At 37.4% G+C, this 14,891-nt stretch overlaps 1 protein-coding gene across 1 annotated transcript in view; it reads right to left on the bottom strand.

Moving 5' to 3' along the window:
- LOC104514921 (protocadherin Fat 1-like) overlaps positions 1-14,891 on the bottom strand; it is a gene marked incomplete at its 3' end in the record, with an annotated part of 62,330 nt that overhangs the window by 26,979 nt on the left and 20,460 nt on the right. The window contains exon 3 of the mRNA XM_010158734.1: positions 2,699-3,013. Coding sequence (XP_010157036.1) covers positions 2,699-3,013 — 315 coding nt within the window. The remainder of the gene's footprint in view (positions 1-2,698; positions 3,014-14,891) is intronic.

The raw sequence follows: 14,891 nt of genomic DNA on the forward strand, positions 1-14,891 counted from the left end.
CTGCAGATCGACAGTTTCAAACTGAACACGTACAGGAAAAACAAGACAGCCTGTTAGACTGCATAAAATTCACTTTCTTATGTAACAGGAAGACATATACATGAACCAAGTATTTAATATTCATTGAACTTACATGAGTGTGCTCTGTGAACACAACAGAAACCAGCCAAAGAGGTTTCCCTTCTCTTCTCACTCCCTCTCTCCCCCTCCTCTCTGTTTATTATGTCTATCTAGCATTACGATTTTAACAGTAGTAGACATCAATTAATTTACCTATCCCTATGACTTTAACTATATTTAAAAAATAAATTCTCCTGCTGACTGTAAATCAGAGGGAGATTATTTTCTTCTCAGTGCCTGTATTCTGAAACACAATTACTTATTTTATTCTATTTGGTGGTGTGTTTTGCTTTTTTGTTTGGTTAGGGTTTTGGGGTTTTTTCTGTTTTTTTCTCCTTTTAGCACAGAGCTGAGAAGGACTCTAGACTGGCACTGCTTGCTTCTACAGCATGCATGCTACAATAAAGGCAGGTAAGAAACTCGCTTGACAGAAAATCTTTATTAACTTTCTATTAAAGTGTTCCTTATCACTTCACCATCTAGAGTGTTGAGCTCCCTCAAGCTCCCTTTCTAACATAACTGAGATAGGCAGTAAGCTACTGATGTGGAAAACTACAAACTCTGTCTGAAGACAAGTCACAACCTCCTGCTGCCCTGATTTTATGTCAATTAAATAGGAATAAAGATGTTTCTTCATCTCAAAACATAGGTAAGGGAGAAATGCATGTGTCTTTTTAAAAAACAAAGTTTGGACAATGCTGCATAATGATAGAGAAGGCAGAGACAAGTAGAAAAGGACTGGAAGAAAGAGAAATGAGCTACAGAAAAAATAAGGGAACAGCAACCAAAAATAGCTGGCCAATTATACAATAAAGAGTAAATGAATGTAAACAGAGTTTATGTTCACTTGCAATTTGAGCACTACTGTCACTCAGTTCTTTCCAACCAACTCGGACAATTTTACTCCCATTTTTATCAATATCATTGATTGAGATGACAAGAAATATCAAAGTAGCAGACAAACAGTACTTTTCAAAACCAGAAAGGGTGAGGAAATGGATAGAAGAGTAGAAAACTTTTCCTTTTCATTTAAGAAAGACAGAAATAAAGTGCGCACACACACAGTTTCTGCATTCACTTAGAAATCTATCATGTTGAATTTTTCTAGGATTACTTTTTAGGCTGCCTTTGTTCTCAAACCAAGGCTTCTGTAAATATAGTATTTAGATACAGACTTTAACTGTGCTAAAGATCTTCTGTTGCTATAGCTATTTCATATGTCCCTCTTGGCAATGTCTTCACAAGCAGGCACCACACATGCTGACAAAGAAGTTATTGTCTGAAATAACCCAAATAACATACCTGTGTTTGCACTCAGAGCTCTGCTGACACAGCAATTACAGCTGATATAGCACACAAGCCTTTCATACCCTGAGCTGAAACAACTATAAAATAGAATGAGGGCCATAGTGTCAACCCAGCCTTTAAAATGTATTTTTCACACAATTTTCCTTCCTTTAAATCCCTTGAAATGCCTGCCATGAATGAGCAAGAGCTAAATAAATACAGCTTCCATTGCTCCCTTCTACTTACTACATTTGTTACAGATTAAAGTCACTCTTTACACCTCTACAGCACCTCTAGCCTAAAAATGTGTGGATTCAGAGAGAAAAAATTTCTGGCTGAGTGAACCAGAACCATCTCCTATAATCTGTACTGTGAAAGAGCACATAAATGCCACATATGAAAAGCTAAGCTGCACTCAACCCAGCAAAATATTATTTAATTAAAACCAAACCATCTTTACCATTAGGAAAGATCTGTGGAAAAAACATCAAGTAGATGTACTATTTTCTCTATGTTCATTCATAAGCAAGGGATGGTAGCCAACTGTTTTCAAAATCACTGTGAGGTTTCAGTTAAAAATGGGTTGGTTTGTTTCCTGTCTTTCCCCTACACACATTTCAGCATTTTTAATTCTCAGTTACTAAAAGGTCACTTGTTTCTTGTATTTGAACTTTCCTGTTAAAACCCGTTTCTGATGCTTTCCAACGAATCACCAAACTCAGACCCTTTTCATTACATAACAACCACACCTGCAGATTATCTTCCAGGTTTTGTATCTCTTAAAACACCAACAGTTACTCAGAAAGATTGTCCCTCCTGACTGTGGTAGGAGTGAGTATGCAGTTAATAAATGGCTTGCACTGCTTAGACTATCACTACCAGGGGGAAAATAAAAAAAGAAGCCAGACAAAAAAACCTATGCATGAAAATTGGTAGACTGAAACTGCTAAAAGCAGTTCAGATGAAACTAAGCTAAAATATGTAGTACAAGAGTGTATTTAGTGCATTACAAAAGCAAATGGGTATTGACCATTCTAGAGTGGAGCTACTCTGAAGTAAACCATCACAAAAACACGTGATGTGGATGTCAAGTACTTTGAACCAACTGCTTCACTCCCAAACCCTCTTCTAATTGTACTAATATTGACACAGTCCAAAACATCAGGTTAACTCTACTGTGAAAGCGTGCTTACAATGCTAAATGAAAGATCTTGATTTTACCTGGTTTATGTATTTATACAAAATACATTGATTCATTTATACGTAAAATAAAACACTGTATAGTACTTACCAGTTTTAGGGTTTATTGAAAAGAATCCCTGTGGATTTCCACTTGTAATCTTGTAGGTTAATTTTTCACTTGAGCTAGAATCTGGATCAAATGCCTCAATCTGAATGACAGATACATCTTTAGGTGAGTTTTCCATGACCTCTGGGTAATAAACTGGTTCTGTGGTCTGAGGAGCATTGTCATTAACATCCCCAACTTCTATGTAGATTTCAATAAAAGATGATAACGGCACAATGCCTTGGTCTGTTGCGTAAACAGTTAACCAGTAATGTGAAGTAGTCTCACGATCCAGACGATCTGCAGTCTCAATAATACCTGTTTGACAGGAAGAAAGATAAACAGAAAATGCTCAATAAATACGCAGAATTGTTAAAAAAAAGAGTAAGCAACAAGCTTAAATAAATGAATAAATAAAAATGAATACAAGTTTAAAATAACCAACACTGTGTAAATTAACACAGGTTATAGAATCAGACAAACATACTGAGACTACCTGAAGTAAAAAAATAAAATTACAACAGTTTTCAGCAATTATGTATTACAGATGTTAAAAGAATATATGACTTAATTTCCTTTCCAACATCCTTTGAGATTTATCAGATCAATTAGCACTATTCACAAAAGCTATTTTGCTTAAAAGATTAAATATAATGAGTAATTCACAGTCTTTTGGAACTTGAATGACCCTCTTTACTCATCACTGATTATAGTGAATTTTATACTATATTAAACTGTCTGATTTACACACCAAACTCTTGAACGGTTTACCATTATTCATATTAATGAGCAGCTACTTAAATATGAAACATTCTTATCTATGTGTCCAAATGAATTATTTAAATCAATTTTCTTAATGTGCTCATTTGTTTCCTGGTTCACACAGACATTTAGCAGAAAACAAAAGTTGTAACTGAAGTTAAACTTTGTAGTAATACGACAAACCAGTGGCTGCCATTATTCTGGCAATGGAATGCAGTGCTTAGCTCAATTTTACACACATAAAATGAATTACCATTTAAGGAATAGCTACACAATTCACAAACTTAATAAAAAAATCCGTCTGCTGAGTCTACAGAAGCTTGTCTGAGCCAGAACTAAATACAGAATGAGGGACTCAAATTTTTATCCACTGTGAAGGAAATACATATCTATTTTTATAAGCAGCTTACTCTACAGCTACAGTCATAATGTGCAAGTGTCAAATGGGTACGTGACATGGTGTAGCCTATTTGATAGGGGTGAACATCAAACAGATTCACTGAGGCATGGCATAACAAAACTTTGCACTTTCCTTTTCCTTATCCAGTTGGTCTTCCAGGTTGTCTAATTTGAGATATTTTCTAAATAGAACTTAAAATGAACTTGATGCACGTCAGAGTGAAGGACAGAGCAAGCCCTTGCAGCCATCTGTGGAAATCCTGGTGGGCTTTGTCATGGATCTTATTGTTTGTTACACTGAGACACACCAAGCCTAATCGGGACTGAGGCAGAGATGAGTCACACTATCACCATGACAGCCTGTTTTGGACTCTGGATACAGCCACACAATGTGACTGTGTGTAATGTGGCCCTTGTCCCGAGCTCATTTACTCCACACAGTATATACATACCACCAGTAAACCAGGACCTTGATACCACTGTTTTTTTACAGAAGATAAACAGGAAAGAAATCAAGTACTTCTTCCACACAACTCAGACAGTTTTAATGCATTCTATCAGCTGAATCAAATGAGATAAATACTAAGAAATTACTCATTTACTCATCACATTCTTTGCCTTGTGGGAAGCTGCATAAAGGTTTGATGATGATCGTTTGAATTCTTAAGATTCAAGGTCACTTCAGAAGGGCTGGAGGGAATAGCATCTAACGCTTAGGCCTGCAAGACACCCACAGACAGCATTTCAAGCACTCAGCATTTCAGAACTACCACCAGATGTCAGTGTGGAAATCGGTTTTATACAGCGCCAAAGGCTTCAGAACTGATAGAGGGTCACTGCAGTTTGAAAGTACACACGTTATTACATACAGTTTATAAAAGTTTTCTTGAAAGTAAACTGGAGGCTTTATAATTTCCTTGGTTGTTTTGTTGGTTTTGTTGTTCCCCACCCCCCATTCCCACCGGAGGAACATCATCAAAAACTAAGCCAAATTGTTAATATTAAGGATATTGGCATTTTGCATTTCCTACTAAACGCAAGGCTAGGCTGTATTAATTCCCTTTGAGCAAGGCTTCCAGCAATGGTCCCGTACTGCTTGTGATCCGTGCAGAACACAGGGGGCAGGCCTATGTGCTGAATTGAGCAACCATTGTCATTTTACACTTGTCCTGCTTTCTTAACAGTAGTTACATCAGAAGTGGCGGATGAATTTTAAAGAAACATAAAAAGAGACTCTTGAGGTAATAGAGCTCTCCTCCTGCAGTCTGCTCACCTGGCATTTACAAATTCTACCAAACCAAGGTTTGGTTATAAAAACCTACCTCAAGGAAAAAGAAGACTGAACCTATTTTGCTTCTGTGGACTATCAGTTCTCAAGTGTCCAGTCTCTACAGTCACATAGTTGACAACAGAAAAAGGGGGGGGAGGGAAAGTACCATACCAAAAAAACCCACCAACACTATTTCAAAAATAAATACGTAACAAAATTGTAGGGATAGCGGCTAACAGTACAATACAGCAAAGATGGGCAATCTTATTTTTTGGTTCATTTCTCATTTCAAGATATGAAATTAAATACATGCTGTATATGGTTCTGCGTATATGACATTATTTCTGTATATTTTACACTGACTTTTGCAGAAATGTTCAATGAAAGACTTGTAATCTGTTTGATCATCTGACTGCTGAACATGTCATCTGCTGTAACATGCTGTAACACAGATGTTTACCCAACAGGGTAGCTCTGGTTTTCAGAATGTCTTAGGTTTTTGACAGGGTCACGCATTAGTTAAGCATGCATTAATCAAAGTAACATGAAATCTCATTCGCTACAATTATTTCTCCATTTTTCTCATGGCAACAGATCCTGCATTGTTGGGTGAACATTCTCTGTATGTGTTGTTTGTAATCCCAAACTGAAATAGAAAGCACCTAGGAAAATGATTTTAAGGTGAGTCAGATATGCAAAAATGCTTACATCACCATTTAACACTAATCAATAGATTAAATCCTGAATGAACATTACCTAGAGGCATAAAGGGTACTTAAAAAAGCTTTCACATACCCTACATACAGTTCAAAACATATGGAATACAGGTACGTATGCAAGTGAGAAAACTTATTCTGATATGGGCATCACACAGAAGTGGATTACTTCGACAATATTAAAAACGACGACTCAAAACAACATTCCTCTAGTATAAAAGCTATGGAAAAGGAGCAAAAGTTTCCCTTCACCCCTTCGCACACTAAAGTGGGTGGTGGAGAGGCCACCACACCGAGTTCTTCATCACTACAAGCTGCAGGCGTGGTGAGTGAAGGGATGACTCTGCCTTCCGCCTGCTGTTTCCGACCAGCAATAAAACTGAACAGATACCCACCCAGCACACATTCCTGCGGGTGGGTGGAAGCTCTGACTACCAAAATCTGGTTTTCTTCTGGTTCTGCATGAGCACATATGTCACAAAACACAATCAACACTAAACAGACACAACTACATGGAACACTTGGGCTTCGTTACCCCTTTTAACGTGACTGTACAATCTGACCTTCCATCAGTAATTACAAAACACCATCCTTTCCTCAACACTCTAGTTGAAGTTGCTCCTGTTTCTGCAAGTTTAACACTAAATCTTTCTCGATTTTGCCTACGAGAACACCAAGAGCTTCATCTTTTATTTCTAAGCAACAATAACGAATACGAATGCGTGTAAAATTCAGTAGTCTACCATACCTCCTAAAAAATACACAACCTCTTAGAAGAACAATTTAACCAAGATTTTTTTTTTTTTTACACATATGATGATGGTTCTCCTACCAAACCACAGGTTTGGTAAGGTAAACAGACCTTAAATATCATCAACTGGTTTGCCAACATTCTGTTTTTGCAAACATTGACTATAGGGGCCTTTTTTAAGGCAACAGAATACCGTATGCTGTCTGAAAGCCAGCACTCGAAGAGTTCATAAATTCACTTCTAGTTTTAGTGGTGTTCAAGAGAGCGGAGAGAAAAATGACGGAAGTCTGACATCAAAGAGAACTAATAAAACAATCTAAATAAGAGTTAATTTGATTTAATCTTGCAGTTGGCTAGATCCATTAAGCATCAGTAAGATGTTGATCAGTATGATCAGTTTCAACAGCGTATTTTGTCTCCTAGAAAGTATTTTCACTCTTTTCAATTGGTGCAAAGCACATTTAGGGAGTACAGCTTAAGTGCTTCTATTGTATCTTCAATGCTGTAAAAGCTCCATCTCTGCTCTAACTCTTCTCCTGTTCACAGAAAAATCTTTATTCAGCAGATTTCCCAACCATTCTCTACACCAAGGCAATTTGGTAATTTTAACTTTTACAAACCATTTGCTTTTTATGTAGCAAGACAAGCAGAGAAATCTTCCCCAGACCATCACTAAAGAATCTTTAGCATATATGGTAATCCCAAAGACTTGTAAATATTATTGTTCATAAAATACAGGTGAAGTGAAAATTCCAAAAACATTTCCCACTTGGCTGGATATGCAATCTTGAAGCCTTTCAGGTGGTCAGGATAAAAAGAAATTCATATTCAGTCACTAACCACCAGAGGGAAGTACAAAAAAGGTCTGATGAGATGTTTCTCAGTCATCTGCAAGAGGACATCAGAGCTGATTTTACAATATTTAAGTCTGTAATTTTAGACTAGATATTGCTCCCACTTGATGCAATAGGACTTTTCTATCAATCCCATTAAAAGAAGGCAAAAGTCCTAAGTGCCTACTATACAGAATTTAGACAGAATTCAGTATGGAGGAACAAAATGGTTTCTTTATGAATCCAGGAACTGAGGAAAAATCACAATGTTAACCCAACTCACAACAAGAACCAACATTACCTCAACTTTAAATCCCACAACCCAAGCCACTACAACCAAAGTTACTCTTAAAACAAAAATAAACATATAAATCCACCTCAAATCTGACAGTCTTACATATGCCAACTCTATCTAATTAACAAATGCTCAAACTATAATACCCCCAATTCCCAGGGATGATCCTCCTTAAGTGTGCTTATCCATGAGAACTCTCATTAACAATATTAATGATTCTGTAATGGAAATGAAAACCTGCAGTCATTTCCCAGCAAAGCATGAAAATGCAGTTTAGCAGAATTTGCCCTGGGAGTGACGTTTGAAACAAACTAAGAGAAATCCCTGGCCTGGAACATGACACTTGAAATCTGATTACAAACTTAATTAATCTAAATTCTAATAAGCTGGGCAAATCAAAAAGCTTCTTCAGCTGCTTTAAAAACCATCTCTGGGGGAAGAAAAGGCAATATTTCAAGAATTGCATGAAGAAAGGTGTTGATCAAATATGACCTTGAATGAACAACCAATCCAAGGTTTTGAAAGCGAGTGGATTAAGCCTGTTACAAGCGCAGAGGCATGCTGTCCCTCAATGGCCCCAGTCTGCCAACACACCAACACAGACGGCAAATTTGTCTGGAATTCTAAACAAACAGTCACTGCACTGTAAACTATAACTAAGATCAGCACAACCTTTTGAGTTAAAAATAAAATTGGGGGAAATGCTCACCACATACTGCCATTTACTACTTGAACCGCTGCTACCTCTAGACAGGCTGCATATGTTTTCTAGAAAGTTACTGATATTTATTAAATTCGCTTTTAATGTGGGGACAAGGGTCCAAAGAACCTCAACTCCCAGAAATTTACAGTTTGTCTAGTCAATTTTCTGGTTTATATTTTGTGGAAATTTGCGTAGTTGTTGTTAAAACAAAGAAAGAATAACATTAGCCTTGTCAATGAGGGCTTTGGTTGTTTTGCATTGGTTTTTAAGTGAAATCTCACTGAATACTATCATATTTTAGCTTCTAATGTTAAGCAATTCAGAACAGACAGTTTTCAGATTGTTACTATAAACTCCACATTTGCACAACCGGAATACAAAAACATTTTACAAAGCTGGTATTTTCCACTTTAATTAACTACTGATTTTTGCCCCCAAGTCCTCTTATTTAAGACAGCATCTGTTCTAACCCATCCTTTGCCTGTTGGTACAAGTCAGTGAGAGTGCAGTACTTCACCACTATCCAGATTGAACACAGATGACTTCCTCAGCAGACTTTTTCTTCCTATTTATCTCTTCTTACATGTTCTGTTTTTGCCTTTCCTGCAATACAACTCTCTTTCTTAGATTATTACCTGTCATGACATGATAAGCATTTTCCTGAGCTGTATAGAGTCTATAGCAGAGCTGATAGGATTAAAAAAATCAAAAACCAGAACAAAACAGGAAAGAGCATCTGGCATAGAAGATGCAGTACTTGTCTGCTTCTCAGCAGTCCCCAGAGGCCTCAAAAAAAGAACACATCCACACTCTTACCTTGAGTAACTTCCAGAGGCACAGTCAAATCAGGACAGTTGGCAAGTGCAATCCTGTGTATTATGCATGGGTATTTTTGTAGGGTTTTTTTCCTCCACTTTATGCTCCTTGTCAGACATAGTAAGAGAAAGCAAGGTGACTTGAAAAGCAAGCAAATTTATTAATAGTTACGGCACCCACCCACACAAAATAAAACAGATTACAGTGGACTGGAGTGCACTGTTAAAAAGTACTACACCCATCTGTAGTATAAATTTTGATTCTTTTATTAATTGTGACGAGTATCATAGCTGAGATTGCTTTGAAAGTGGAAAAAAAAATTTAAAAAAAATCCTCTAGCCAATTTATCTATATTTCTATTAACTTCTTGACTTCTTTCTGATAACTTCTGGCCACCACTATAGTATGACATTGTGAAATGCCTTGTAGCAGCAGCCAAGTACAGCCACAACCTTACAGTCATAAAGAGTTCTATAAAGTGAAGGTTTTGAAACAGGTAACCTATTGAACTCCCAGGGAAAAAATCTTTCTTTCCCTGAGGTTGCTGTGCTATTGTAACTCAGGCCTCTACCTGCGTGTAAGGGACAAGTGAGCCTTAAGCCTACAGTTCTTCTAAATTAGCATCCAACACTAATGTCAACAAAATGTAATATTATTAGATCAGTCAAGTAATAACCACTTGCTAAAACCAAAACAAAGGCAACACAGTATCACACTGGTCTTCATTCTACAGAAACCAACTATCCTTCAGCAGTGAAGATTTCAGGTATGTCCTGCCACTGAGACAAGGAACTATTCAGCACTTAAAATGTCAGTCCAAAAAAACAAAATCTCCATCCTGTGAACTTGAAACAATCTCCTTCTAAAGAAGGAATGGAATAAGATTCCTTTTGCAGAAGTGAAATGTCAGCTCGTCCACTCTATAAACAGGGCAGAATGCCAAGAGAGGCACCACACTCCAACTCGGGAAATACTGAAGAGCTGTGGCAGGCAGTGTGAACTTTTAAAAAGTATATACAACCTCACTTTTTAAAAAGAAGTAATATTTTTGATAAATAAACCGAACTGGAAATGTGCTAACCTTCATTTTATCACATGCACACTTTGAACAGGAAGCGTTATGTGTTTACGACACTATGGAAAGTGCAACAGCCACTCAGAGAAATATGATTTGCTCTTCAACTCCATAGCAATTTAAAGCTTATCACTGACAATGCATCTGAAGATTTCCACAGACTAAACTGTGCTGTTTCAGAATATAAATAATCCTTGGCCGTAGCCCTGAAGAAGAGCAGAAAGTTGTAGCAACTATTGCCTGTCTTTAAATCACACATGAACAAGAGGTGTGCGCTGCTCTTCTCTTTTCCAGGAGCATTAATTAGGCACAGCTAGAAGGACTGTATCCTAGCAACAAACCATCAATACTGCATTTTGCATAACTCATGAAGAAATCAGATTACTCATCTGCAAATATGTCAGAGGAATATCAATGTGCATAATAATTCAATCTAATTTGAAATAGTTTCATTGTTTCTTTTTGACCACTCAGTGATTCTTGTTTTGCCTGAGTAAAGCTGAATCTTAAATTAACACATTCTGATTTATTTTTTTTAAATAATTTGGTGCCTTTACCTTTTACGTGCATCCTGGTTAACGGTACTTTAATGTTTAAAAAAAACCCCAAAACAAACCCACACAGCATAAAAACACAATCATCCTTGAAAAACTCTGCAACAAATTATGTTTGTAGGCTGTGGAGTTAAGATTTTCACATGCACCCAGAAGTCCTTAGATAATATCCAACATCTTTCTTCAATATAAACATTCCTTCTAGTAGTTACAGCTTGTCACATATTTAGATTTTACACATTCATTTTCCTTGGCTATTCAGTAAGTTTCTATACAGTGGTCTTAATCCACTTTTTTATATATACAATATTTCTTTATAAGTAATGAAGAAAGGCAATGAACTTCCACTTTACAATTTCTGCATCAGAGAATGCTCAGAAAAATTTCTCTCAGGAGAAGCTAGGAAAAAACTCCTGAAAATAAGCTGAACGTAACATATTGAAATTACAAGTCCTTTGTCAGCATTTATAAAGGCAGATTCCCAGGAAAGTGAATGAAATTTTATTTATAGCTCTTTGAAATAGAAAGCTGTACGCATTTCAAGTTCTGTCTTGTGTACTACCAGCTGAGAAATCATGCTTGGACAGGATTGTTAAATGGAAAGCTACTCTTGTTACTGTTTCAAGGACAAAATGCTTATTTCCCAACAAATCAGGGCTTAGCAAGTTTCAAGTAACATCACTAGCAGTATCAGCAAGCTGACGGAACTGTAGTGAATTTGCGCAAGTTCTTTAACTGGTAAATGCATTTCACTGTGCAGTTGCAAGACCTTCCAACACGTCCAGTCCACCACCGCCTACTCTCTTTCCAGGGACTAGTTACTGCAAGTTGTGGGTGGTGAAAGGGGAAGAATTATCACTACAGGTCACATGTAGACTCTAGAGCACACAGAACCCTTAACAGAGTATAGGAAACACCACCATCGCAACAATTTGAGATTTTAACAGAACAAAATCAAACTGAACAAAGTTATACCTCAATCATAATAAAATGATAACCTGTTTTGTATCTCAAATTTAACTTCACTGACCTGTCTAGATGTAATGAAATATATAGCCAAATCCAGTTTTGTGCCAATAACTTCAGTAACTCTGATATGAGCACAAGTTTTTTAAAACTCCCAAATTCCATTAAATAACCTACCGTATTTGAAATTAAACAATTTTTGCATATGACACTAATGGAACAACAAAGATTAGCTGGTGAAACAATCAGCCGGTATCAGTGTCCAGCCAAACCTGGCCAACTCACTTTTGTAAATGCACAGAAATTACCAATGCATTTGCAGTAAACCACTTCTCTGGGGCAAAAACTTGGCATCCCAAGAGCCCCAGCCTACAGTCAAATCCAGACCTTGACATCAAATACAGCAGAGTTTATGCATCGCTTCTGAGCTATGAACAGACAGCAGTAATTTGAATTGCGTTCAAGCCGAGGGAGAGAAAGGGTCACTGTTGCTCTCTGCTACATGCAGCTCATAAATAAGGCAGATACAGAGAGATTTGAAGAAATACAGAATGTTCAACAGCTAAGAGCAGCTATCACTTCAACAAGCACCTAGAGACAGTACAAAAACCTAGAAGCAAAGACATGTGTAGTTAAAGCTCTGCATCACAGACTGTATTTTAAAACACTGAGAAAACAGGTTTTGCACCACTTTAGTTTAAGGCATATAGTAAGATACAGAGCAAGAGATAGAACTGTAAATAATTAGACTCAGCAACATTTTGACTTGCAGTTTCTTCCAGTTTGCTTTGGAAATGGAAATGAATGGAAAACACAGTGGTTGGGCAGTGTAAAAAAGAAAAAGTTCTGAAAATATATTCTTAAAATTGTTTACGTAAGAGATTATGCCTAGAAAGTATGATTCAGCACCACACAGTCTAGGTTAAAAGTAATAAATCTGCTAAGGTCCACAAAGATTGTGAACTTGCTTTCAGGAAGTCAGGGGGTGGCGAGGGGGAATTTTCGCAATTAGAGGATCCCTGATGGGGTTGCCTTAGAACTCAAATGATTACTTCCAGTTCAGAAAATCTTTTGGGACAACGGCAGACAGCTCCTATTGTCAGCCTCATTTATGGTTATTTTAATAGCTCCAGCTTATTTCTGTCAGCTAGGCTGCTTGTATGTCAGACTTTGGGACAGGCAATATAATTGCTATACAGAGGAACAGTACCAAGTTGCTAAAGCACGATATGGAGAGACATAAAAACCCCCTGATGAGGGGACATTAGGGAAATTAAATGTTAACTCCAATGCCAATGGGAAAAATTATTGTAATACAACCACATACGATCGACGTTTCTTTGAAGAGAGAAGTAGTAAAGCAAGCTTTGCAGTTAACACGAGCAGTCATTCACTATTTGAGAGAAAGCACGCTGAAAAAACATGACTGCACTGCTACATCAGCATTACAGCAGGTTTATAAAATATTACTGAAAACAGAACAAACCACCAGCAAATTCTGGGCTAAGCATGTGGGCTCTCAGTACCCACAAAAGCAGCTCCTCTTACTGTGTTACATGAGCAAGGTTTGCAGGACAGGATGCAAATCATTGCTCCAGTCATCCATCCCCTTACTTAGGACAGATTTTTCACTTCAAGTAAAGAGACAACTGGTTTCTATGTCCCTGGAAATGCAATTACACAGTATCACAAAATTAGAATACATAACTAAGTTTAAGCAAAAATAATCTGGAATTTAAGCAAATGCTTTGGTAGTTAAGTAAAAATACTTTGTTACCTCTAAATCCCACTCTCCTACTAGTTTCATTACCAACAGAGAATTTCTACAGAAAGGTAGGTATTTCAGAAACAAGCAAAGGGTTCTACAGGCCTAGTGTTTGTTTACTTAATGAACACCCATGACAAAGAAGGAAATGTACTTGAAATCAAATTTTTAGAACACATGTGTACTTGCCTGTGCACAAGAAATGCAAAAGATTAATTTCTCTGTTCTTTGTTACAGTTTATAAGAATTTCTTATATACACACACAAATAAACACGTATATGCTCTTTAGAACTCTGGCTTCACCCTGCAAAATCCCTCTAACTTCACTGTCAGTCTTCCTAGTACTAAGGAACTGTTGACAGTGTGAGTGGTTGTATCACCACTCTAATAATTTAACTGGGAAATGGGGAACGTCTGAAGGGGAAATTCCTCTGCAAATGGCCCCAGGAATTTCAAAACTAAATGGAGTTGACAGATTAACCTAGGACCCCCTTAGGCAGAAGAAGAGGCTACAAGGAAAATAATGAGACGCATGGGAAGCCAATTATGCACAAGAGCAACACATTTAATTGTACAGAAACTGGTTTGTTGATCCAGAGGGATCTGGCTGTTTAGACCTCTGCAAACTATTAAAATACCTGGACAGTTCTGCAACAAGTAGACTCACTTTTTGTCTGTAAATCTCAAAGTTTAATGGCCATCTTAAATAAGGAAAATTGTTCCATGTATACCAAGAATGTTTTTTCTGCATACACAGCACTTCTCTCAGATTCTCTTTTTGGCTGCAATTTGAACAATGGCAGCCTACCTCGTATTACTTCCACAAAAGTAACCTTGAAGGCCTGGCAATTTCAACAGAGCAGTCCTACTCTTTACAAAGAAGCACTTACAGCTGTGCCCCACAGCAACACGGGCTCATGACTAACCCACATGCAAAAAATTGTCATTTAGCATGTGAATGTTGTTTACACTGATTGGTGTTTTGGACTGTTGCAAATTTTGCTTCAAGCTTTTGGTCTCCAGACTATTTTCAACTGCAGAAACTGCAGGTCAACAATGACAGTTCGCAGACCAGCTCTGAGCAAGGAAAGATATTGATACCTATCAACAGGCAAGTAGCATGTTGAGGAATACTGTAAATCAGGCTGTTACTGCACCAAGCAGCTATATACACAATGGCACTTAATTACTGTCAGCAGAAACGCTGCTCCCTAGCAGATTTATGTGTGCAGAGCAGAGCTGGTGTACCTGTGGGCATGCAAGTGCTAGGAAAACAAAGCAAATCAACGG

This window comes from Eurypyga helias, unplaced genomic scaffold, assembly GCF_000690775.1.
Source record: "Eurypyga helias isolate BGI_N326 unplaced genomic scaffold, ASM69077v1 scaffold5739, whole genome shotgun sequence".
Taxonomy (NCBI): domain Eukaryota; kingdom Metazoa; phylum Chordata; class Aves; order Eurypygiformes; family Eurypygidae; genus Eurypyga; species Eurypyga helias.